A 25,474-nucleotide genomic window follows, 5' to 3' on the forward strand; every position below is an offset into this window, starting at 1 on the left:
TAATTTTAAACCAATGGGAACAAAAATAAATACAGGCCTTGAACCAATACTGCTATAGGGTACAAACCCACTTGACGTATTTGCTGCGTGAATCAGTCTTAAAAATAAGCAGGCAAAACGCAGGTTGGCTTTATACAATTGTTCTGCTTTAAAATACGCAATTGCGTATTTTTGAAGCGTGAAGCTTGTTGTTAGCAAAGCATCAGTTGTTAACAACCTGTGCGAAAAACGCATGTAGCTTCATGCTTCAAAAATACGCAATTGCGTATTTTAACACAGAACAATTGTATAAAGCCAACCTGCGTTTTGCCTGCTTATTTTTAAATCTGATTCACGCAGCAAATACGTCAAGTGTGTTTGTACCCATAAGGTTATGTTCACACATGCCTTCACATTGTGTTTTCATTACATTACTTCATCATTTAATTTAACGCAATAAAACTCCAATGTGTGTGAACATACCGTTAGGCTGTTTTCTCACATTCCAGTTACATTGCCTTTTTTGATTGACTGAATTATGAAGAGGCCTACAACATTGAATCAATTATTAGATTGTCCTGTGCATTTTCTGAAGCAAATACCTACCAATCCTCTTCAAAGCATACAACATACTTTACCGTGACAACTACAATGTGAAATAGATCAAAAGTTGAATGTCTATGAACCACCCTTATTCTATGATCTTTAGCACAGCAGTCAAACAAAAATTCCAGATAAGAAGACCCAGATAAGAAGATTCCTATGGAATTTTAATAAAAACATTTCAGACTCCCAAAATGCTGCTTAAATGAGAAGGCAAAAAAAAAGCAAAAATAAAATGCACTGGACCAGATTTAACACTGCAAATGTACTACAATTTTGTTAAAATGTGTATAAAAAAACTATATATACAGTATAATTGTATACAATCATATGACCCATACATATTTGGTATACCCATATGCGTCACAACATATAGTAAAACATACTACAATATACATATATGTAGCGCACAAGCTACATGTAGAAATTATAGCCTGTCCTAATGATGCCAAAATATTGCTATTCCAGAGTGCTGAAACCAAAAATCCAAACATTTTCTGCCTGATTTGTAAAACTATTATTCAACTACTGTGTTTCTGCCTCACTAAGAAACACTGTATAAAAAACACCATCGAAGAGATATGTGCAATTCCAGCTTAAAAAAGGTCATTTAGGGGTGATTGCTTTCTTCTGAGTTTACTCACAATCTCTGGCTCCCGAAGGGAAAGTATTGGAGAGGCACCACTACCATAACACATATGGCTTTTCCTTTTTTTTTGTTTGTTTGCAGACCTGCTTTTATTGAAAACTCATGTACCACATGTAAACCATATGTATTTTTTGATGCACATGTCCTACACAAATCTTTTATGACTACAGCAAAATACATTATAAAATATTTTTGGAAGCCTAAGAGTTATTTTTTTTATTTCTAATACTGTATACCCAGTCCATGTAAGAAAATATAAAAAGAGCTTTACTGTCCGTGGTTAATTGACACAGTTGCACACCATCTTTGCACCTCCTAGGGGTTTTCCAGGCAAAGTTGACGGATGAGATGTCACTGATCGGCACGGTGCCGACACCTGTACCAATCAGCTTGTCTTCTTTAGTTTAAAGTGGTGGCAGTGTAGCTGCAGCTCAGTTCCTGTTTAGTGACTGATGATCTATGCTTTGGATAGCCCATTTATCCATATTGCCTGAAAAAACCCTTTCATTGAAAATAACAAAGCAGTTTACTTAAAGGGGTTATCCAGCGCTACAAAAACATGGCCACTTTTCCCCCTACTGTTGTCTCCAGTTCAGGTGCAGTTTGCAATTAAGCTCCATGTACTTCAATGGAACTGAGTTTCAAAACCCCACCCAATCTGGAAACAACAGTAGGGGGAAAGTGGCCATGTTTTTGTAGCGCTGGATAACCCCTTTAGCCAAACCTGTTCCCCAATGCTGTATTCCCAAGTGCTGGTCTCTGCTATAGGTGTTTAGTTCTGGTCCACATGGCACATCACAGGAAGGAGGAAGAAGAGGTGCATGGTGGGTCATGGTGCAGACTGGGTAAGTATAATTCCCCCCCCCCCCCCCATATAAACATATCCAAACACCCTTGCTGCTTGGACAGCCGACTTTAAAAAAAATTTCCATGGTTGAATGCTGATTTTAACTTAAAGCATTTCCTAAGGACCCACAGTTAAGAATGGCACTCAATTGCAAGTTTTGACGGTTTGATGAGCCATTGGCTCTGTCACTTAGTCCACTAAGCCACATGCATCTTCATGTCTGAGGCCACACGAAGGCTGAAGCACCTCTTCCTTTGGAAAACATAGGCATACAATAATGTCATTCTGCTTCTGTGCATCCTGCAGGAAGCGTCTTTCCTGGCTTCTTTGCGCCAAGGGGTTGAATATGAATAAGACCTAGAAGCAGGGAAGAGAAGATGCCAGTGACTGCGAGGGAGCCAGGGGCCTAAAGAAGGTGTGCTGCCTGGGTATACGGTGTCAGTGTGCCCAGGAGGCCAGTTTATGCTCTTGTTTATTTGTTTAACGGGTAATCACCAGGAGCCCTATATACCCCAACAGTTCTGCACTGTTTATGTAAACTGTAGCTGATGCACATTAGAAATAAACTAAAAAAAATTAACATCTTAAATACCTAACAGCCAAACTGAGATGTCATGTGATCAGACTATACAGAGCATGGTTATATAGAACATTGGCAGTGTTATACAGAGCCTGGTTATATACAGCATTGGCAGTGTTATATACAGAGCCTGCTTATATACAACATTGGCAGTGTTATATACAGCCTGGTTATATACAACATTGGCAGTGTTATACGGAGTTTGGTTATATACAACATTGGCAGTGTTATATACAGCCTGGTTATATACAACATTGGCAGTAGAGATGAGCGAACCTCGAGCATGCTCGAGTCGATCCGAACCCGAACTTTCGGCATTTGATTAGCGGTGGCTGCTGAAGTTGGATAAAGCCCTAAGGCTATGTGGAAAACATGGATATAGTCATTGGCTGTATCCATGTTTTCCAGACAACCTTAGAGCTTTATCCAAGTTCTGCAGCCCCAGCTAATCAAATACCGGATCGACTCGAACCCGGTTCGCTCATCTCTAATTGGCAGTGTTATACAGAGCTTGGTTATATACAACATTGGCAGTGTTATATACAGCTTGGTTATATACAACATTGGCAGTGTTATATACACTGCTCACTCACCCTAGGCCTGTTCACCATCTGAAAGAGGGCAGCTCAGAGCGATGACAAGATGACTGTTATGCACTGTGCCAGAAGGTAGTATATGTGTGTGGTGGCTGTGGCAATGGCTATAGAGTGGAAATGATTAGACTGTCTGCACTCTCCAAATGGCAGAGCTGTGTCAGCTGTATCATGTTGGTGAGTGACTTTTTTTCTTCTCAGAGCCTGAGTTAACTCTGCCCTTTTATTTCTATTTTAAACAATCCGCAATATTTTTCACACGGTAATGGTACAGTAGTTTAGTATTCAGCCCATTTTATTTGGTTCCTTTGGCTGTTTCTTAGTCACACTAAAAGGACTTCAATGTGACAAGGGAAACAACTTCCTATGATATATTGTCTCACAGTAAATAAACATTTCAATGACTTGGCAGAAAGTTGGGCACAGAAAGGGAATAGTGTAGCACTTATCTTACACAATGCGAAGGCATCTATATAGAACTCATGCTTGTACCGACATGTCTCAGAGTATAATCATATCAATACGTTACTGTCTATCAACTATCTGAGAAATAATAAGATTTAAAGGGCCTATCCAAGAGTTCCAGTTAAAGGGTTTGTCAAAGCATGATAAAAGATGGCAGTTACTATGCTCACCTGAATCTCTGCTTGCTGCCTTCACAATTTACTTTGAAAGGAAAAATATGTCCAGTATGTTGGACATAGTGGGTCAAAGTTCATTAAAGTACAGTTATCCAAGCCTCAAACTGTCCATCACATGACCAGGACAGAATGTTATCAGCTGGAAATCAATAAAGATGGTTCCTCTTGAATAACTGCAACCCGAGATTTTGACAACCATGAAAGTTTGCTGGAAAACTGTATAACTTTTACAAAGAATAAGTAACAGTGTATTTTCTGAAACTGAAATTCCCATTTTAGCTGCAGAAATACTAAAATTACTACATTATCTGATTTGGTTCTCTGCAAAATTGAGAATGAATAATGCCCTAATAAAACACATAAAATACTAATTCCTTTGTCAACAATTGATTTGCTTTTTGTTTTTCATGGATCATTGACTGGCAAGCATTGAGTAGGCAGCGATTGCTGCTAGGTACATACTGGCAAACACACAACCCTGAACAACAGGCTGGAGTCACTGTTACAATAGAGATATGAGGAAGTAATGTCTAAAATATAAAAGCAACAGTATAAATGTACGGTGTATATCTATATATATATATGTATACTGTATATTCCAGTCTTCTCATTTCCCTAGTGGTTCTCAAAAGCATGGTCAAAGCTAAACTGGTAATAGGATAGACATTCTAAATACAAATCTCTGGAGTGCTTCATCGTCGACCATTTCCGTTTACTTGGTAAGTATGTTTGCTTTTTTATGCTTACAAACTTTCCAACGTTTTGCATTTAATTTATATGACAGGATACTTTATAAACAGCATACTGTAAATAGGTTATACAGGAGCTAGCGAGGAAATAATGGCATGCAACTAGGTTAATAGAAGTACAGCAAACTTCGTAAATTTTATTAATGTATTTAAGTTAATTTCTTAAATTGAAACTCATTTCAGATACCTTTTGAGTGTACATTGAGTATAGTATTATTTCTGGCCATTATCTAACTTGTATATGGAATTTTTTACCATTTATACTCCTCTGCGGGCTCTGTTTCTGTTGGCTTTCCTACCACTACCTCCCTCCTCTCCTCTCATTTTCCATTACCATTTTCATAGATCCTATGGGCAGTGTAACTAATCTCTTAGTAATGGTGAAAGTTTGTATATTCTCTGCTCTACAGATTCCCCCTTCTTTTTTATAAGTAAGTTAACAGATAAGGGACAAGAAAATGGAGTCCAGTAAGTGAGGGAGCATTTACAGTACTTATTTTTGCTTCTAATATTTACTGCGTAGTAGTTTAATGTTTGTAATGATGGTTACATTGTAACATATAAAGGCCAAGTTCACACAATGTAAAACAATGGCCGGCCATTGTTTTTTTGACAGTGGCCAGCTGCATTTCTATGAAACACTGGCCGCACTGTCTACACTCTGTATACAGTGTGACCGTTGTTCTCAGACATATTCTTTGACATGTCCAGGATGAGCTTCAGAGACAGTGGCCGTTCTTTGACACAATGTTATATGTTGTGTGAACACGGCCTTAAGGGGTTATCCAGCATTATAAAAACATGGCCACTTTCTTCCTAAGACACCACCACTCTTTGGGCTTTGTTTTGTTATGTTTTATTGAAGTGAATGGAGCTTAATTGCAAACCTTAACTGAACTAGAGTGGTGCTGTCTCTGGAAGAAAGTGGCCATGTTTTTAGAACGCTGGATAACTTCTGACATAATTTGTAAGGCTGAAAAAATACATATGGGCATCACAGTGGCTCATTGTTGATGTCGTCTGAAAGCTCCTAAACAGGGAGGCCGCCACCCACTCATTAGTTCAGGGATCCACCAGGAGGAAGGGCCTGGCTTCATCATGTGCCAGTATGTTTATACCTAGGGATTAGGTCACCCTACATCCATCTTTTTTCTTAATTAAATATCCCTTCTTTTGATACTTTTCTGCATACTCTAGACCGCCTATTCCATTTATTATACTGATTGCCAATATGTTAATCTACACAGCTGGAGGTAGGTACAGCTCAATGCTGGGATTAACAGAAAAATGCCAATACCCGAGCATAAACAAATAAATATAGAATAAAAGGCGCATATGCGACTCTTTGATCGCTTTTTATTACAATTTTTCTGGATTTGATACGACCTAAAATGCTTAATTTTGCACTTTGGGATTTTTTTACGCTTACCGCATTTACCGTGCAAGATCAGGAATGTGATAAATTCATAGTTTGGGCAATTACGCACGCGGTGATACCAAACATGTTTTATTTTATTATTCTAATTTATAACATGGGAAAAGGGGGGTGATTCAAACTTTTATTAGGGGAGGGGGCTTTTTATTAATAACAACACTTTTTTTTTTACTTTTACACTGGGGGACTTCTAGTATAAGCACTCTGATCTCTCATTGAGATCTATCCTGTATACTTATACAGCATAGATCAATGTGATGACTGCTGCAGCCGGAAGCAACCGAGTGCCTAGCCGGGATCAGCGCCATTACGCCGCTGAACCCGGCCGGAGCAGGATGTGTGGATCGCGATCCACCGCACTAGACACAAGGGATGGCTGCATACAAGTAATCGGATGCATCGGATGCTACATGCGGCACCCAGGACCGCAGGGTAGTCAAAATCTCGTTTTTATTTTATTTCTCAATTATTTGTTTTGATTTTATTGCACAACAAGGGCCCTGTGGCTTATGTATTTTATGTGTTTATGATTAAAACACCCTATTAGCACTTAATGCTTAGAGGACAGATACATTTTCTTTTATTCAATATGTGAAACTGCTTAAGCTCCACTACATTTTTCTTGTAAACCTGTGCCCAAAACTGTACACAAAATACTATATGCGTTCCAAGTCCTTTTCAATGTCAGTTTTAACTAAATAATTTACTATTTACTAAATAATCTTTGCAAGGATTTTGAACGTTATTTGCAATGTTATCTTCTTAATCTGGCCATGCACCTTCAATAACTGATGGCCGAACGATCATTCAGCCGTCCCTTTTCTCTCTAGCCTGGCTCCTGCCCTTTCCATACACAGGAATGTTCCTGTGTTCTCTATGGGGAAGGGTAAGCCACAGCGGGAGCTCTCCTATCTCTCTGGAAAAAAAGGGGTACATTCACTTTGTGTTGAATATGAATAGAATGGCGTTGATGCGGGGAAGCCAGTGCCACTGTCCCTTTTTTGAACCGTGGCCCAGTTTTAAAAAAAAAACTGCGACATCGGCTTCCCCGTGCTGGCGCCATTCTATTCATATTCAACACTTAAAGCGAATGTACCTGATGGTACACTCGCTTTGAGGAGAACATGGAAGATTGTTACCACCAAAGATAACCTGGCCCATCTAGTCTTCTGGAAGTTTGTTCCAAGCATCTACTACTCTTTCAGTAAAGTAAGATTTTCTCATGTTGCTCCTCATCTGCTCCCCTTCGGATGGTGCCCTTTTTATATAGAGCCTGTAAAATGGCGGTATAAAGACCAATACTATAGTTTTTGCAATGTAGGGAAGGGGTCATAGAGGTTGAGAGTTTGAATATCCCTTTTCAAAAATTATTTGACGAAACACCAAGGATTTTGTTTTCAACAAAGTGATGGCCCATTTATATACGCTGTGGTTCTGATTCTCGCTCTCTGCAGGTCACTTTTAGCTCTTCCAGTGCATCAGGTTAAGGTTATGGTCACACCTCCAGTACACGTGGTCTCACTGCTCTCTGGTACCCAGTCTCCACAGTCTTTCATACACAAGCTCTAGTGCTGGTCAGACCCTAGCTGACAGGACCACAAGCCAGTACAGCTTTTTACATAATCCTAACAATCTTTATTCACAATTCATTGAAGCATCATCCTTAAGAAGTTAATTTTTTTTATTTAAGTACTGTATTGCCCTCCAAAAGTTATACAAATCCCTAATATACACTTATTATGGGAAATGCACATAAAGTGCTTTTTTCCCTGCACTTACTACTGCATCAAGGCTTCACTTCCTAGATAAAATGGTGATGTCACAACCCAACTCCCAGAGCTGTGTGGGCTGTGGCTGCTGGAGAGGATGATGGCAGGGGGACACTGAGGGACACAGGGCACTGGAGGGACACTGAGCATCCACCTGCCATCATGCTCTCCAGCAGCCACAGCTCGCACAGCTCTGGGAGTCGGGTTGTGACATCACCGTTTTATCCAGGAAGTGAAGCCTTGATGCAGTAGTAAGTGCAGGGAAAAAGCACTTTATAAGCATTCCCCGTAATAAGTGTATATTGGTAATTTGTATAACTTTGGGGGGGGGGGGGGCAATACAATACTTATATAAAAATTTTCGTCTGACTTCTCCTTTAATTTATAATCCAGATAGATACAACATTCTGAGAGAATATGCTCCTTTCTTTTGCCTTGAAAGCATTAGTCTCTCCAAAAGTTATAACTGGAATCGACAACAAGCCTAACACCTATGGATTTAGAATGAATGTCCTTAATATTTCTGTAGGTGTAATAAGGAGATGTCCCAATACTTTTGTCCATATCCAGTTGCAATTCATGTTCCAAGCTGCTAACACTTTTAGATAGCTGTAAGGAGGAGATACATGGTAGACAAAGAGGCATCCCCAAGCTAAGGGCTAAAATGTCTCATTGCTCCCCCTCCCATCCCTGTCCCTGCTTGATTGACAGCCAGCTGGAAACTGAACCCTGTTTCCAAATCTCACACCCATGCACAGCTTTTATGCACAGCACAGGAATGAGATTTGGAAACTCCGCTTCCAGCTGGTTATCAATCAAGGAGCGGAGGGGAAGCAAGAAGACATTCCAACCCTCAGCACTTCAAGGGCTTGTGAATTTACAAGAGCTTGTAAATTGACCATTTAGACCAGAGGTTAAAAACATTTTTCCACACTATGTAAGCACCTAAAATATATTACCATATACATAAATAAGTACCATGTGTCTCTTTATCCTAACAGCTTTTTAACAATATTTGCAGTTTAGAACATGAATTGCAGCTGACAGATTCCCTATACTTTCTTTAATAAAATAAAAAAGTTTATTAATAAGAAGAGCATTAGCACCTTCAATAGGATTGAACAGTTTATTTTGCATAGTAACTGCAATAAAACCATATAACATCAAGGGGTAGCCAAAGTAATTTCTCATTGAAACATAATAATCAGCATTTTTTTTAATTTTTACCAACTATGTCCTTATTGTTATCTTTTGGAATGTAAGCTGGCCAAATAATTATTACCTAATGGGACACTTACATTTACTTAGATGTTGAATAAGTTATATTAGGCAGTACATAGTAATAAAAATAATCTTAATGTACTTTCTGACACTAATATCATAAAATGTTCCATTATTGGTCTGTGAGATATTTATCTGTCATTTCTTAACCCCACGGGTTTTAATAAAAGTGATCGATATAACAATATAATCTGACATTTATAGCATTACCACAGTACACAAACAATAATATTTTATAAATAATAAAACGACTGGTGATCAAAACAACCTTTTAGGAATCCCACTGTAGAATATTAATAAACATGGAAAAGCTAATAGCCCCATTGAAATTAAAAGAAATTATCATAGCAACAGCGAGTATAGAAAACATAAATCTACCACCATGCTATCATACTAATAATTTGAAGATAATTTCAATTCATTCCAGAATTCCAAATTCATGTAACCACAAAGGAGCAATAAAATGTAACTCATAAACTTAGTTAATGGCCATAGTGTAGAACAATCATATACTGTAGATGTTTAAAAACTAATATACTGTATACAGGAAAACTGTTACATAGTAATATAATATAATGCACTTGACCACAGGATTGTCCCTATTAGCTTCTCCAGTGCTACTCATTTAAGGTACAGTACATTCACACATAACTTATCGCAGTGGATTTCTAAGCAGGGGGACCCTCAGATTTGCAGTTGATTTCACTGCAAAACTCACAATGTGTAATCCGCCGCAATATGGTAAATGTGAACATACTACAAAACAAGGCCAGCAAAGTAGAAAAATGTAAGGGATTGTATGCTTTTGACCACATACATTTGGGCTGGTTGGCTGAGCGGGGGAACTCTGAGACACCACAGGAGCTTTCACTGAAGGATTCACAGCATGTTATCCACTGCAATATGGTACATGTGAACATACACCCCCCCCCAAAAAAAAATAAAAGGGGGGAGCACACTAGAAAAATTTAAGGGATTCTATGCTTTTGACCACTTACACTCTCTTCATCAAAATAAACAACCAGAGAAATGTGTACATTGACTAGTTGCAATGACCTCCTTTTGTCCTCCCCCTTGCTTGTACCTTACACAACCGCCTCCAAGATTTTGCCAAAGCCTCCTCCATAGTCTGGAACTCTCTATCCTAACACATCCGGCTTTCATCCACAATCAAGACCTTCAAAAGCAACCTAAAAGCACATGTCTTTAAACTAGGCTACAACCAGTGATGAGCGAACATGTTTGTAAATGTTCGTATGTTCGTATGAATATAATGTTAATTGTTCGTGTTTGCAGAACACAAACAATTTGTTCGTTGATCGGAATGGTTATAACAATCATTTAGTTTATCTCGCGATGTACGCAACTGTGTAAGTTTCCTCCCACCAATTTGAAAGAGTGTGGGGATTTGAATGAACGTGTGTGGAAGGTAGGGCACATCAGGCAATGTAGTAGCCCATTTCACTACTGGCAATACGATTAGCATCATTTTGTCTGTTACGCACATGCTATAAAAACGCTACACTAAGGCTGTTCAGGGACAGCATCTGAATTTAGTTAGGCAGCAAAATTCACAGTGGTACATTTTTGGGTTTTGTTTTTCATGATACATTGCAGTGCTTGTCTACATTGCATTTATTTAGCATAGTACATTGCAGTGCTGAATTGCATTGTATTATAGCTTTAATAGGCATAGGTGATTAGATTTTGTAGTTATGACACTGGAGGCCTCAAGGAGGCGATCGATTTGCAGAGTCCCCATGAAAAACAGAGGAAGAATTCTCCCTCTGTTCTTCCCCATAGGTTCTGTGATCACACTGACTGCAGCATCTATAGGGTTAATTACTGACAGCTGGGCAAAGCTTCTGTGCTCAAACACACCGCAGGAGCTGAAAGACACCGCAAGAAAGATGTACAATTATGTCCTTGGTCCTAAAGGGGTTAATTGAACCTACATGGATCAGAATTGATCCAGTTTTTAAAAGGGTTATCCAGTGCTACAAAAACATGGCCACTTTTTCACCACTCTTGTCTTCAGATTGGATGGGGTTTGAAACTCAGTTCCATGGAAGTAAATGGAGCTTAATTGCAAACCACTCCTGAATTGGAAACAAGAGTGGGGCCTTGTTTTTGTAGCGCTGGATAACCCCTTTAATGGTGCGTTTACACAGAGAGATTTATCTGACATACTTTTTAAGCCAAAGCCAGGAACTGACTATAAACAGGGACCATGTCATAAAGGAAAGATTGATATTTCTCCTCTTCTCAAACCCATTCCTGGCTTTGGCTTCCAAATTCTGTCAGATAAATCTTTCTGTGTAAATGCACCATTAGTTGTGTATTTGTGATTGATTTCACCATTTTCTATGTATAGTGATGAGATCCATGATTAGCCCACAACCACACAACATCTGATTTGACCATTTGACCTTTCTGTGCGAAATAATGGCTGTCCAGAAAACGGACGTCAAGGTGGTAAATAAAACATATTGTGTGGTCGTGACCTTAATCTGCATCAAAACCTGCAAATTCTTTCTGTGTTTGTGTGTAAATACTGCCTTGGAGAGAACCCTTTTAACTTTCTATCCGTGTGAAGTTAATCAAGCACTATAAAAACAACTAATCTAAACCCCACAAACAAATGTATAATAATAGAACTTTAGACCCAATTTAGATAAAATATAAAAAGTCGACATTCATGTTACTGTTTTTGTAATTTTTTTTTTTTTACAGCCAGACATAATTCCTTCCTCCTCTTCCATACTCCCCACCCCCAACACAACATTCAATTGAAGGGGTTATCCAGCTTTAGAAAAACATGGCCACTTTCTTCCAGAGATAACAGGACTCTTGTCTCCAGTTTGGGTTGGGTTTTGAAACTTGGTTCCTCTGAAGTGAATGGAGCTTAATTGCAAACCGCACCTGAACTGGAGCTAAGAGTCATGTTGTCCCTGAAAGAAAGTGGCCGTGTTTTTCTAACGCTGGATAACCCCTTTCAAGGAGCTGCAGAGTATTTTACCTCATTAGTCTTTACCTTTCTAATGATTTACCTACTCCTTTGTCCATTTTTTTCATATAGTGTCCTCGATACAGATAGTTACAATGTGTAAAAAAGGGATTCTGTTTATTAGTAAGTCATTACAAGCTGCACTTGTAAGAAATTAACTGTATTCACTTGGTACAACTTTCAACACTATGAGGCTGTGTTCATATACTGCAGTCTTGTTTCTGTTTTTTTTTTTTAAATCATAGCAAAAAAATGGCTCTAATTTACAGTGCACCCAGATAGGTTGTACTTGCCTTGCACCAAGAAGATTTTCATGATAACTTCTTCAATATGTGGTTGAAATTATGTTATTGCTGTTTGAAAAAGTTGTATGTAGTGTTGAGTGGATACAGCCCGAAGATTGCCTGGTAAACTTTGTTACAGACTTTGGCACGGTTACATGTACTTCTACAGTCTTCAGCACTATGGGAACTGTGTACCTTCATATTTATTAACAGTAATAGTATTTATGGATCCTGTACTGTACTGATGATTTTATGTACATAGTTTAATTGGTAATTGTTCTTGCACTTTGGTTACGTTGGCTTTTTATGGGCTACTGGTATGCCTGCCTACTTTTCCCTAAAATAATTCAGTCTCTCCTCCAACATCTCTCCCTGCCTGCTAAAGACAGTGTCTGAGCCGAGGCTTATATAGACCCAGGTCACCTTATGCGGCCGGCCAATTACTGCTATGCCAAGTAGCCAACATGGCTACGGCAAAACAGGATGTTCCAGACCTTTCCCACATGTTTATTGGCTAATTAAAGGCAGCAAACATGCAGGGAGAAGACTTGCACTTTGACCCAAGCAGTGAACAGTGCCGAGCACTATGCTTGATAGATCATGCTTGGGCAACACTAGTTGTGTGGCATTGTGTATGGATAATTAAAGAAAATATGTTGGCAGGAAAACAGGAGTGTAAAAAGCCATATGAGCTTCTCTTCAGGCAATACAGTGAGGACACGGAGCTGCTCACAAGTGCGTCCTCACAGCATGGTGCCGGAACCGTAAGCCTCCCCCTAAGTTTTTAAAGGAAGTAAAACAACTTTCCCACAAAAAGTTCAATGATACTATCACGTAAAAATAAAATAAAAAAAATTACCTAGATGCAACTCTGGTGTGTTAGCTATAACTCATACTGAAGGTTTCAGCACAACACCGTATACATGCCAAAACATAAAAACCTTTTTATTTACATACATGTGCCCTTATACATTGTGCCCCCCCCCAAAAAAAAACAATGGGTGTCATAATTAGTCAAAAACAACTAAGAGGTTGCATGAAGCAGTAATATTGCCATTTGCAGGGAAGAAATGTGACCTGTGTGACATTGGCCTGATGTGACATGATTACTGGTGCCAGATGAGGGTTGTGTTATTTTATGTAATATTGATACTGTTATCATCTACAGCACTTTGCTCTGGGATTACATATGAGTGAAAGAAACCTAATTGTCCTTTACAATCAGATAGAAAAAATGAATGAAGTTGCTAGGCGCTAATTCTGTTTGGTAAATGACAATAAAAGAACAGTCAATGCCGCCACCAATCACCAAACTAATAACAAGGGGTGCATCAACAATTACATATTAGCTTTTTACTAGTTTTCTTTAAAACTTATACGTAATGGATATAGTTAATGAATTGCCTAGGCATGACACAGGAGGTTACAGGGTAAAAAAATAACCGAATGCTCTATTCATGTTATCCTGAACAGTTTTACAATTTGGTGCATCTAAGTAGAAGCTGAAATGGATGCAGAAGATCAAACGCCAAAGGTAAATATAATTTTTTTTTTTTAATGATAACATTTTGCATTATAATGTGATAATTGGTGTTAAACTCTGTGACTTATTTATTTCATATTTATATTATTTGAAGTTGATTTTACTGATATATTTACTATACCTTTATTGTGAGCTTCCTAGTACACTGTTTGATCAAATTCCATGAGCTCAGCTTTCTCTACAAAGCAATCTCAGCCAACATGATTCCTTATATTAAACACAATGCAGGGGACTTATTAAGATCTGGCCAGTTTGAAGTAATCCACAAACCACAGATAAAACATGTGTGACCATCCCCTTTAAAGGGGTTTTCTAATTTATTATTACTTGTCCCCTATCCACAAGATAGGGGAAAAGTATGAGATTGCACGGGGTCTGACCTCTGGGCCCCCTGGGGATCTCTAGAGCGGCATCCTGACTGCTTTTTCTTGAATGGAGCCGTGGGTCATGGTGGGACCCGCAAGCCATTCACTCTGTATGGAGCCACCGGAGTGAGCTGAGATCCCTAGGGGGCACAGAGGTTAGACCCCCCGCAATCTCATATTTGTCCTCTATCCTGTTGTTTGGGGACGAGAAATAAATTAGAAAACCCCTTGAAAGTATAGCAAATATAACGTTAATGCATTGTAACGTGTTATTATTTGCAAATATCTTAGCAGTCAGACCTGCAGCATTTTTTTGGTTAATGTAATTACCTATATAACACTAATTCTTGCCTCCACACCTCAAGAAATTATGTAGTTTAGAAGCACAATTGTCCGAGCTGAACAACATTCCATATAAGGATTTATGGCGCAAATAAATAGCTTTTATGTTTCCCACTCTTCACTAATGGTTACACTTAATATTTCTGGTGCAGTGCAGAGAGAAGTGGTGGCATTTTAGGGGAGAAAATGTACATATTATATAATTTTAAAATAATTTATAAGGCTTGGAGATATATTTATAAAAATAAATCACTAAATTGAAGAAAACTTAAAAAAAAATCTAATTTTATTAAACTTTAAAATAAAAAACCTTAGAATAGCTTGACTCACCTACTTTTACTGTTCTACTTCGGCCACCATCATGCTATTACCTACAATATACCTATATTGTGGTCTATGTTCAAAAATGCATCATGTACGGCCGCCATCAGAGCCGTATGGGCATGTACAAAAGTTATCTGGTATCATTTTGCAATCATTCGCACAAATATCTGTTGTTTAGTGAGCACATTTGCACTATGGATCACGATAAAGTAGGATCAGAATATATTGTAGGTGTAGCATGATGGTGGCCGAAGTAGAACATTAAGGGTCACGCTATTCTAAGGTTTTTTATTTTAAAGAAGTTTAATAAAATTTGATGTTTTAAAGTTTTCTACAATTCAGTGATTTATATAAACGGTAGAAAAAAAAACTCTATATATATATATTTATTGAATTCATTTCTTCATTGTTATATTTATAAACTCAAAGTCCCTACTTTCCTTTACACAACCAACAAATTCCAGATGTAATAAACTTTAACTTGATATGTAATGTGTTACAGACCATGATGCAGCAAACTTTAAACTGACATTTAACACATCACATCCCAGGTTAAGGGTGGACGCACACAATGCAGTTATGGGGGACATTTATAAAGCTTGCACCCCTGGCGTACTTCACAGATTTTTATCTTCTTCGTTGTATACGCCAGTCATAGCCCCCTCCTGTCTAATGGACAGGGCGGGGGGCACAGCAAGGCGGTGAGGGGGTGTGGCCTCCTCCTGCGCCAAATTTACAATGATTTACACCTGCTAGCGGACTGAAATCTACACCCGCTCGCCTAATATTCGCCCAGCTCCTCTGCAGTGCACCATCTTCCTCACTCTGGTGGAGGGCACACAAGTGACATTCTCATGTGCCTTTGCTAGAGTAAAGTCAGGAAAAAAAACAAACACTCCTGGTTTCTAGTGGCCACATGTATAAGGTAGAATGTGCCCACAAGAGTATGTCAAGAGGGAAGGACCTAATGGCTCATACCTCTGTTGCAACTTTCAACAAGTGTGTGTAGATTTTCATACTGTTGAAAAGGTGCATTTATGGGGAGGTGCACCAATGCTTCAGTGGCTGTAATTAAAGATGAGCCAGTTTACAGTGGTAGCAAAGCACTTCATTGCACTCAGCCTGCCAGGCTGCTGCTTTTGAACTCTACTGTGCGTGCCTGTAAAAGCTGGATGCAGCCCTGAGAAACTGCTCCCAGGGCTGCATCCAGCTTCTACAGACACCCGAAGCAAAGTTCAAAAGCAGCAGCCTGACAGCCGAAGGCCGAGTGCAATGAAGTGCTTTGCTACAACTGTAGACTCGCTCATCTGTAGCTGTGATGCCCCTCCTCCTCTCCAGATGGTAATACGCTGACAGGATGCATTAACCGATTCTGCCACAGTGTAAAGGCCCAATTAAACGGGCCGACTGTGAGGAACAAACGATCGCTGTCATCGCTCGTTTGCTCCTCAGTCCCCGCTCGCTGCCACCGCTATTATGCGCAGTTGCAGCGAGCGGGTAAGTGTTGGAAGGGCCATGGGGAGCTGCAGGGGGCCTGCCTGGGTGATCGCTAGATCGTCTGGGCAGCCCATAGAGGATGGTGGCGGTCTGCTGCCGCCGCTCCTATTTCGCCGAGCATCGGCAGAAGATCGCTGCTATCACAGTCGTTTGTTTTTCAACATGGTTGAAAGACAAACGACTGCAATGATCAGCTGACATGAACGATGTCGGCTGATCATTGCCTTCTATTCCGCAGGACGATTATCGGCCGTGGAATAGGTCCTTTAGGCTCTGTTTGGAGCTTCTTTTACAAAAGCTGCTATAATTAGTGAGAAGAATAGTGAAGCATGCTGTGCTATTCTTCCTATCCAAACAGTAGAACCTAAAATGGGTCCCAATAGACTCCTCATTTGCATAACTTTACGTTCATCAAGGTGGCAAAATTTGGTACCGAACTGATATCAACCTCAGCTAAGCTCAGTCCTAAATTTGTACCAATTGCTGTGGCAGTAAAACACACTCTAAATACTTAAACTTACTAAAATATTCTACAAGTTTCGCCCTTCCAGTTTCATCAGGGGAGGAAATCTAGCAGGATTGTCTGTCAGTACTCAATCCAAGTCAACTTGAAAGTTCAGTTGCAAGTTAACCTGCTACCCAAAATCAGGACCATCTATGATGTTTTTATGAATATGCTAAAATGAAGCAGTCATAGATACCTAGTCATGCACTTTGTCCATTGTAACTCCACATGTGGACATCTTCATTTTAATTAGACAGAATCTGCTAACCAGTTTAATGTCAATCCTTTTTTTTCTATAAACTTGACAGAGAGAGGATAATCCATCATCTCAACCTACAGAAATGGAATCAGAATTTGATATGCTGTACAAAATTGAAGATGTTCCTCCATGGTATCTTTGCATTTTCCTCGGGTTGCAGGTAGAGTAAAAGGTGTTTTTTGAAGAGTAATGTAAAGTTATCGCTTATATAAAATAAAGTAGAATAGCCTTTCTGATTCTGAAAGATTCCCAATATGGAGCTCCTAAAATTGAAAGGACCCATACTGTCAAGACTGAAATTACAACTACTTCTGCTATAGGTTAAATATTCTTCTACTTAGTTGAAGTCCTATCTAACAATGCAAAGATATAAATTTCCTGGTATGGGTCATGTATGAAAATTCTCTATGCATAATGTATGTTGTATTGTATATATTACATATGAAAATAGTACTTACCTACCGTAGATCCATTGTCAGGTGTAGCAGTGCAGGCCTCTGTTGTCCTGTGTTTATGTCATCTCATCGCACAGACATCTATTAGGTGTGGTAAGAATACCACATAGGCCACAAATGGAAAGTGGCCCACAGCCTAGAAGGTAAATGCTGTAGCTGCTGCTGGGCGATTGCCACCCAGTTCATCACCACCTATCTGCAGTATATTGTGTGATACTATGCTATCCTATTGCTCCCTATAAGTGTAAGTAAACACTCAATTTCAAGGAACAGCATAGCTTCTAGTCATAAACATGTATGTCCCTACAGTCTGTTTCATGACTTCTACAAAAAATCATAGAGAAATAGTAATGGGATTTTCTGATGGTAGGGGATATTACTTGGCATACATTAACCCCTATAGCATCTGGGTTCTGTTTTTCTTGGATTATCTGCTGTGCTCTTTTGAACATTGAGAAGAACATACACTTGACAAATCCTATTAAAGTAAATAGGATCTAATAAAAATAGTTATTCATCTGCTTTGATCTGAATCTATCAGTAACAAATACCCTTAATTCATACAAAAAGGGTTGACCTTCTTCTTTGTAGAAAGTGAAAAGTTAACTGACGTAAAAAATAAAAATCTCCCAAACCTACACTATAAAAAAAAGAAAAAACACATTTGCATTATTTTGCAACTAGGCCCAGTAAAATGACACACATTCTTCTGTTGTGATGGTTTTGTGATGTGGTTATTGGTGCAGTTTTTAAAGATAAAACGTTAGAAAACTATGTTGCACCTTTAAAATCTGTAGAGCCAATAATCATATCACAAAACCTATGCTAAAATGCCTGCTGTTTGGTGACATGATTACTGGCTATATGATGGTGGCACAAGGCCGGATCCCATGCGTAGGCCAGTTTAACATACTCATCAGCGTGGTCATTAAAGGGTTATCTAGCATTAAACAACATTTAATATATTGCTGCTGTTATAAAGAGAATAATAAAGAGCTTATGCTTACCTTTCTACACCTCCCCAGTGTCCTCCTGCGTTGTCTCCAGTGTCCCCCGCTGACAGCAACTTCTGAGACTCTAATTTTGGGAGTGACAGCCCTCTCAGCCAGTTACTGACTGAGACAGATCTGCAGTCAGCGTGGGACACCAGGGGAGCGTAGAGAGGTATCTAACTCCGGATAACCCCTTTAAACCTATTGTAAATGTGGCCTACAAGGAAGTTCCAATTTTCTTTGGGTTCTTTGCACTGCACAGTTATTGTGTGATGCTTTAATCAATCCAAGGCAACATAATCTGAGTCCTTCATAAACAGATGAAATTCACGCCAGCTCTTGTTTGTGCATGTCTGCTGTTATGCCTCTAAGCATATTGCTTACCAGTGTGTTGCTAAATAAACTGTTTCATTTAAGTTACCATAACAAGATTTTTTTGTAATCAACTGCAAACAAATAATAGTTGAAGAAGTAATAAAAGTAAAAATTTTTAAAGATTCCATAACATTGCCTAATATGCAATACTTGGCGAACCACCATGCAGGGGCCCATTGCAGGGGATTTGTTTGTACAGCCTCATAAACCTTTACTTTTTACGGCTGCTGTATTAACCCCTTAAGGACTTTCTATTTTTCTGTTGACATGGGAGGGCTTATTGTTTAGATGATGGTTGATCTCCTGGTACACATATTATTGTTTGACAGGTGCACTGTCATTTTATGGATGAACAAAATCTAGAATGCTCCAACACAGGAGTAACTTAGGGACAAATCTGGTAATGTCCTTGAGTGGCCTAGCCAGACCCCTGACTTGAACTCCGGAGAGAGAGACCTGACAATGCCTGTCTACTGACAACTCCCATTCAACCTGACAGCTTGAGAGAATCTGCAGAGTAGAATGGCAGAAATTTCCCAAATCCAGGTGTGTTTTCAATCCACTCCTGGTTTGATTGCAAAATACTGACCAAAATACTGTGTGTGAACATAGCCTAAGTGTCCAGTCACACATGCAGGTTATAAAAAGGGAGAGGGCGGGGGCGCCTCCTGGTGTAATAAAATTTATAATCAGGAACCAATAGGTAGATGAATAGGATTGCACTCACCTAGAGGAGTTGTGCAAAATTAGGCACAACTCTATACAGCACGTAGCATAAGAAAGACACCGCAGCTCCTGCCGGGGTACGTCAGAGAAGATATACAGAAAGTAATCTTGTATCAAGCCACAGCGGGCTATCGGACCATCAGGTCCCGGCTTGGTGTGGGCGCAGGCGTCTAGTACCACACTATGTCGACATAGTGTGGTTACTAGACGCCTGCGCCCACACCAAGCCGGGACCCGATGGTCCGATAGCCCGCTGTGGCTTGATACAAAAAAACATACAGGATATGCAGCAGATTTGATGCTGCAGATATCAGTGTAATTAAATGATGGAACGCAGCATCAAATCTGCTGCAGATCCTGTATGTGTAAATGAACCCTAAATATAATTAATAAAAATATATAAAATTGAGTTAAAGTTGAATATATTTTCCACATGCCTTTATGTAAACCAGCTGACTTTGCTCCAAAGTCACTTCCAGGCCTCCCCATAGAAAGATTTCAGTATTCCTGGTGTCATAGTTCCCACAATATATGGCAATTTTTTTCTGTACAGTTTTTGCTAATCGTGGGATTGAATGTCAGGATCTTTGCTGCCACCTTGTGTTACTACTGGCAAACATTCTGCAGTTCAGTGACTGCCTCTCTCTGCTGTGCCATTCCTCAGCAGCAACACTCAGCAGCATTTCTTTATTTATGGATAGTTATTAGGAGGGTGATTTCCTGCAGGCTGGGGATGTTTTAAATCACTTTGGGGGAGATTTATGGAAAGGTGTAAAAGTTAGACTGGTGTAGACTCCCTATAGCAACCAATCACACCTCTCTTTCCTTTCACCAGAGCTGAAAGCTGAGCTGTGATTGGTTGTCATGGGCAGTTTACACCAGTCTAACTTTTACACCCTTTGATAAATCTCCCCCTTTGAGTTCAATGGAAATAGCGTGATATTGGATCATTGGAACAACACCCCAGTTTGCTCAGAATAGCATGAGCTGTTTCCGTGGCCTGAGAAGACCTGTGTATAGACTAGGAACACACATTGCAGATACCCGGTGTGCCTGACCAAATCATGTCTGGTCTAACGAGCCTCTTTGCCTGTTATTCCTCCCCGAAAAACTCCCCCCCCCCCACATTGAGTGCGTTGCCAGACAAAGAGCCACGAGTAGTTACGACCCAGACTCCGCCGTGACAGTGGGGTTGCAGGGCCATTTTGTGGCCTCCCTTCCCTGCTTGCGCTCGGTTTGCGGGGTTGGCGGATGCTGACCGACACAGTGTTGATTAAGTGTAGGGACTCATGTAGGCCAGGGGAACTGCACGTGGTACATGAGGCAATATGGTTTGATCAAATTATATACCAACATCCTAGCGTTGATTTTTAAAAGTAGCCTAGAGGCATTAGCGTTTCCTTTACAAATTGCCAGTGTGCTACCTGTGCCTGTAGGAGTGCACATTCATCATAAGTTGGAAGCTGCACAAGGTACTAAAGTTAGTGGCATGGAAAATTGTATGGATTACAGTACCAGTACAACTACTTGTAATATTTGAAATGTCATCTACTCGTTGTCTTGATATGAAAGGGGTTATCTAAGAATAAATAAGTAAAAAAAAAAAGAAAAAGAAATTACAACTGCTTGTTACCAAAAACTGGGCCAAACCTGTCCTCAGGCTGTGTGTGGAAACTGTTCTGCAAAACCACACACAAATTAAGGAAAAGAGTTCTGCCATTTCAGCTTTAATGTGATAAAGGTAAAATCCACAGCAAAATCCACCCAGAATTTTGTTTATATTTTTTTGTAGCAAATCATTCTAGTGTGTGTTTATCCTATAAGGCTGTGACTTCAGAGCACACTTAATAGAGAACTCTGGCGAAAATTTTTATTACAGTATTGTATTGTAGTGCAGGGGGAAACTGAGGGACACAGGGCACTGTGTCCCTTAACGCTGAGCATCCCCCTGCCATCATCCTCTCCAGCAGCCACAGCCCGAACAGCTCTGGGAGTTGAGTCGTGACATCACCATTTTATCTAGGAAGTGAAGCCTTGATGCAGTAGTAAGTGCAGAGAAAAAAAAACACTTTCTAAGCATTTCCCACAATAAGTGTATATTGGTAATTTGTATAACTTTTGAAGGGCAATACAATATTTTAATAAAAAACTTTTCGCCGGACTTCTGCTTTAACCTCTTACGGACCCATGCCGGTACGTCATGGATCACTGTCACTTAAGGACCCATGACGTACCAGTATGCGGGCCCTTTAAACGGGTGCCCCGCGAAATCGCGCGGCGTTCCCGGGAAGATGGCTGCTGATTGCTACAGCAGCCATCTTCCTGTGTTCCGTAGGGGGAAGTTTCCCTGCCCCCCGTGACAACGATCGCTGTGATTGGCCGATGACTTCTCATCGGCCAATCACAGCAATTTTCTTTGTTTCCGGGACCAGGCCCCGGAATTCAGCGGTGATTGGTGCTGTTCGAGACAGCACCAATCACTGCTGTGCCTGGGCGTCGCCTGCCCGTGGATCCGGCCCCCAGATCGCCCGTGATTGGCCGGTAACCACTGGCCGGCCACTCACGGGCAATCTTTACTACTACTCCCATCATCTCCTTTGCTTGCTGGAATCGGCGAGCTGAGAAGGAGATGATGGGAGTAGTGTGCGGTGACCCCGACGCCTCCTCCCCGTACTGCCTCCTGCTCCGCCTTCCTCCCTGTGCTGCCTCCAATAACAGGGAGATCAGCAGCAGCTGATCTCTCTGTGCTCTCTCCTCTTCCCCGTACCTGATCACCTCCTTCTCCTCCCCGCCGCCACTCCATGCTGCCCCCTCTTCCTCCTCCTCCCTGCTCCGCTGCTGTTTCCTCCCGGCACCCTCCCACCTGCTGGCACCCTCCCGACACCCACCCTCCCTGCTGGCACCCACCCATCAACCCACCCTCCCTACGTCCCTGCTGGCACCCACCTTCCCTCCCTAACTGCTGGCACCCACCATCTCTTCCTCGCTCCCTGCTGGCACCCACCATCCCTCCCTCCCTGCTGGCTCCCACCATCCCTCCCTCCCTGCTGGCACCCACCTACCAACCCACCCTCCCAGCTGGCACCCACCCATCCTCCCACCCTCCCTCCCTGCTGGCACCCACCCATCCTCCCACCCTCCCTCCCTGCTGGCACCCACCTACCATTAGTAGTTAGTAGTTTCCATAATGGGGTAACTTGTGGGGGGGGTTTTCCAATGTTTTGGCTGCACGGGGGCTCTGCGAACCCAACATGGCCCTTGTCCTCCATTCCGGCCAAATCCAGCTTCCAAAATTCAAATTGCGCTCCTTCCCTTTGGAGGCTTTCCGTGCGCCAGCTTCGCAGTTTGTGTCCACATGTGGGGTGCTCCTTTAATCGGGGGAAATTGCTCTACATGATTATTCATTTATTTTTGTTCTTTTAACCCCTTGTGAACATGAAAAAAATCAAAGTTACACCAATGTTTTAGTGTAAAAAATAAATTTTTTCATTTTCATGGCACATTGTTACACATTTGTGTCTGCCACCAGTGGTGTCCATATGCTCACTATACCCCTTGTTACATTCCTCGAGGGGTGCAGTTTCGTAAATGGTGTCACTTTAGGGGTGTTTGTTAGGTTTTGGTACCCCAGAGCCTCTGTCAACCAGAAGTGGTACTTTAAAAATTTGCCAATTGTTATGGAGGCTTCAAAATTCACTAGGCGCTCCTTTGTATCTGAGGCTTGTGGTTGAGTTAAATAGCGCAAAAGGCCACATATCATATATTACTATAAACTGCAGAAACGGGCCAAAAAAATAGTGGTGCATTTCTCTGGAAATATTTTTACTATTATGAAAGATATTGGATCACAATATAATTTCTGCAAAGAAAATTGACATTTTCAATTTTCTTACACACTTAGCTTTTATTTCTGTGACTCACCTAAAGGGTTAAAAAAAACTTTCTAGAATTGATTTTGAACAGTTTGGGGGGTGCAGTGAAATGGGGTGCTTTGTGGGGCTTCACAACATACAGCCTCCTCAAATCCACTTCAAACGTGAACTGGTCCCTTGCAAAATCAGATTTTGAAATTCTTGTGAAAATTTAGAAAAATGCTGCTAAACATTGAAGCTTTCTATTGTCTTAAAAAATTGAAGGTAAGTTTAATAAATGCCGCCAGCATAAAGTAGACATATTGCTTATGCTATATAGGCCAGGTTCAGACTATGTAAGTGTGCGGCTGTATTTGCGGCTGTAATTGTGCGGCGGTATTTTTGGTGGTTCATGCGTACGCTGGAAAGTATAGGATATACGGCTGCACAGTGCACACTATGTATGAATCTACGGCCCGATCGAATGAACAAGACCATTGTTTGCGGCTGGAAACGCGGCCGTGGATTGACAGGCGGTCCGTACGGAGTACTTCAAAAATAGCCGGCAATGATGCCGAATGCCGATGCCTCTAATAGTTAATATATTAAATTAATAAAACACATTTTCTTTGTAATAAAGTCCCTTTCGTTGTTCAATAATTTAATTCTAACGAATCCATCATTGTGCAATTAAATATACTGTTAAAATAAATATATATATAAATAAATGTATATTTATATATATATTTATTTTTTTGACAGTATATTTAATTGCACAATGATGGATTCATTAGAATTAAATTATTGAACAACGAAACTGAATTTATTTCATCGAAAATGTGTTTTATTAATTAAATATTAATTAGTACAGGAAGCTCCATAAGCCGTTAATTCATATTGCCGGCAAAAGAGCATTCTGTACTAATCATCACTTTACTTTAATGAAAACATCAAATGTTTCTTCTAATTATGTTATCACAATAGCATTATTAGAAGAAACATTTAGAATTATATGTGCGCTTAGCTGATTGGCTGATCGGCTGAGCGCACATATAAAGAGCCGGTCCGCAGTACAGTGACTTCATTGTGCTGCGGACCAGCGAAGAGGACACATCGGGGTGAGTATAGAGCTCTCCCCACCCCTTCCCCAGCACTGCACCCCTCCCAGCAAGGAAGGGGGGGTCAGTTAACCCCTTCCTTGCTGGGATGGGTGCAGTCTGACATCAGTCTGGCCCCCAAGGGGTTAAGCGGGATGCAATACATCCTCCCTTAACCCCTTGGGGGCCAGACTGTAAGCAGCGATCTGTAAAGATGCTGCATACTGTAAGGAGCACAACACCGCTCACAATGATGGGTGTTGTGCTCCTGTTTGTGTGTTTTTTGTGTGTTTCTCCCTTTTTGTTTTTCAGATATCGGTATCCTGGGGATTACGTCGGATTCCGTGGACTACGTCGATGACCAGCGTTTTTTTTTTTTTAATAAAATGGTCAATGAGGGGTGTGGGGGTGTTTTTATTTGAATAAAAAAAAATTTTAACTTGTGTCTTGTCTTTATTTCTTTACTTTATAGACTTAGTAGTGGAAGCCGTCTAATAGACGGAATCCATTACTAAGTTGGGGCCTAGTGTTAGCCGGTATAAAATGGCTAACACTAACCCCCTATTATTACCCCAGTACCCAATGCCACCAGGGGTACTGGGAAGAGCCGGGTGCCAGTGGTCCCGGAGCGTCAAAATTGGCGCTCCTGGACCGAGCGGCAGCAGGCTGGTAAGATTTAGGCTGGGGAGGGCCTAAACCAATGGCTCTTCCCACCCTGGTGTTACC

At 40.6% G+C, this 25,474-nt stretch overlaps 1 protein-coding gene across 1 annotated transcript in view; it reads left to right on the top strand.

Moving 5' to 3' along the window:
- The first annotated feature begins 13,713 nt into the window (after positions 1 to 13,713).
- The window catches only part of SLC23A1 (solute carrier family 23 member 1), a 44,589-nt gene continuing 32,828 nt past the window's right edge, over positions 13,714 to 25,474 (top strand). Inside the window, exons 1-2 of the mRNA XM_069954249.1 lie at positions 13,714 to 13,951; positions 17,302 to 17,412. Of these exons, the coding sequence (XP_069810350.1) occupies positions 13,925 to 13,951; positions 17,302 to 17,412 (138 nt within the window). The 5' untranslated portion in view covers positions 13,714 to 13,924. The remainder of the gene's footprint in view (positions 13,952 to 17,301; positions 17,413 to 25,474) is intronic.

Source organism: Dendropsophus ebraccatus, chromosome 1, assembly GCF_027789765.1.
Source record: "Dendropsophus ebraccatus isolate aDenEbr1 chromosome 1, aDenEbr1.pat, whole genome shotgun sequence".
NCBI lineage: Eukaryota > Metazoa > Chordata > Amphibia > Anura > Hylidae > Dendropsophus > Dendropsophus ebraccatus.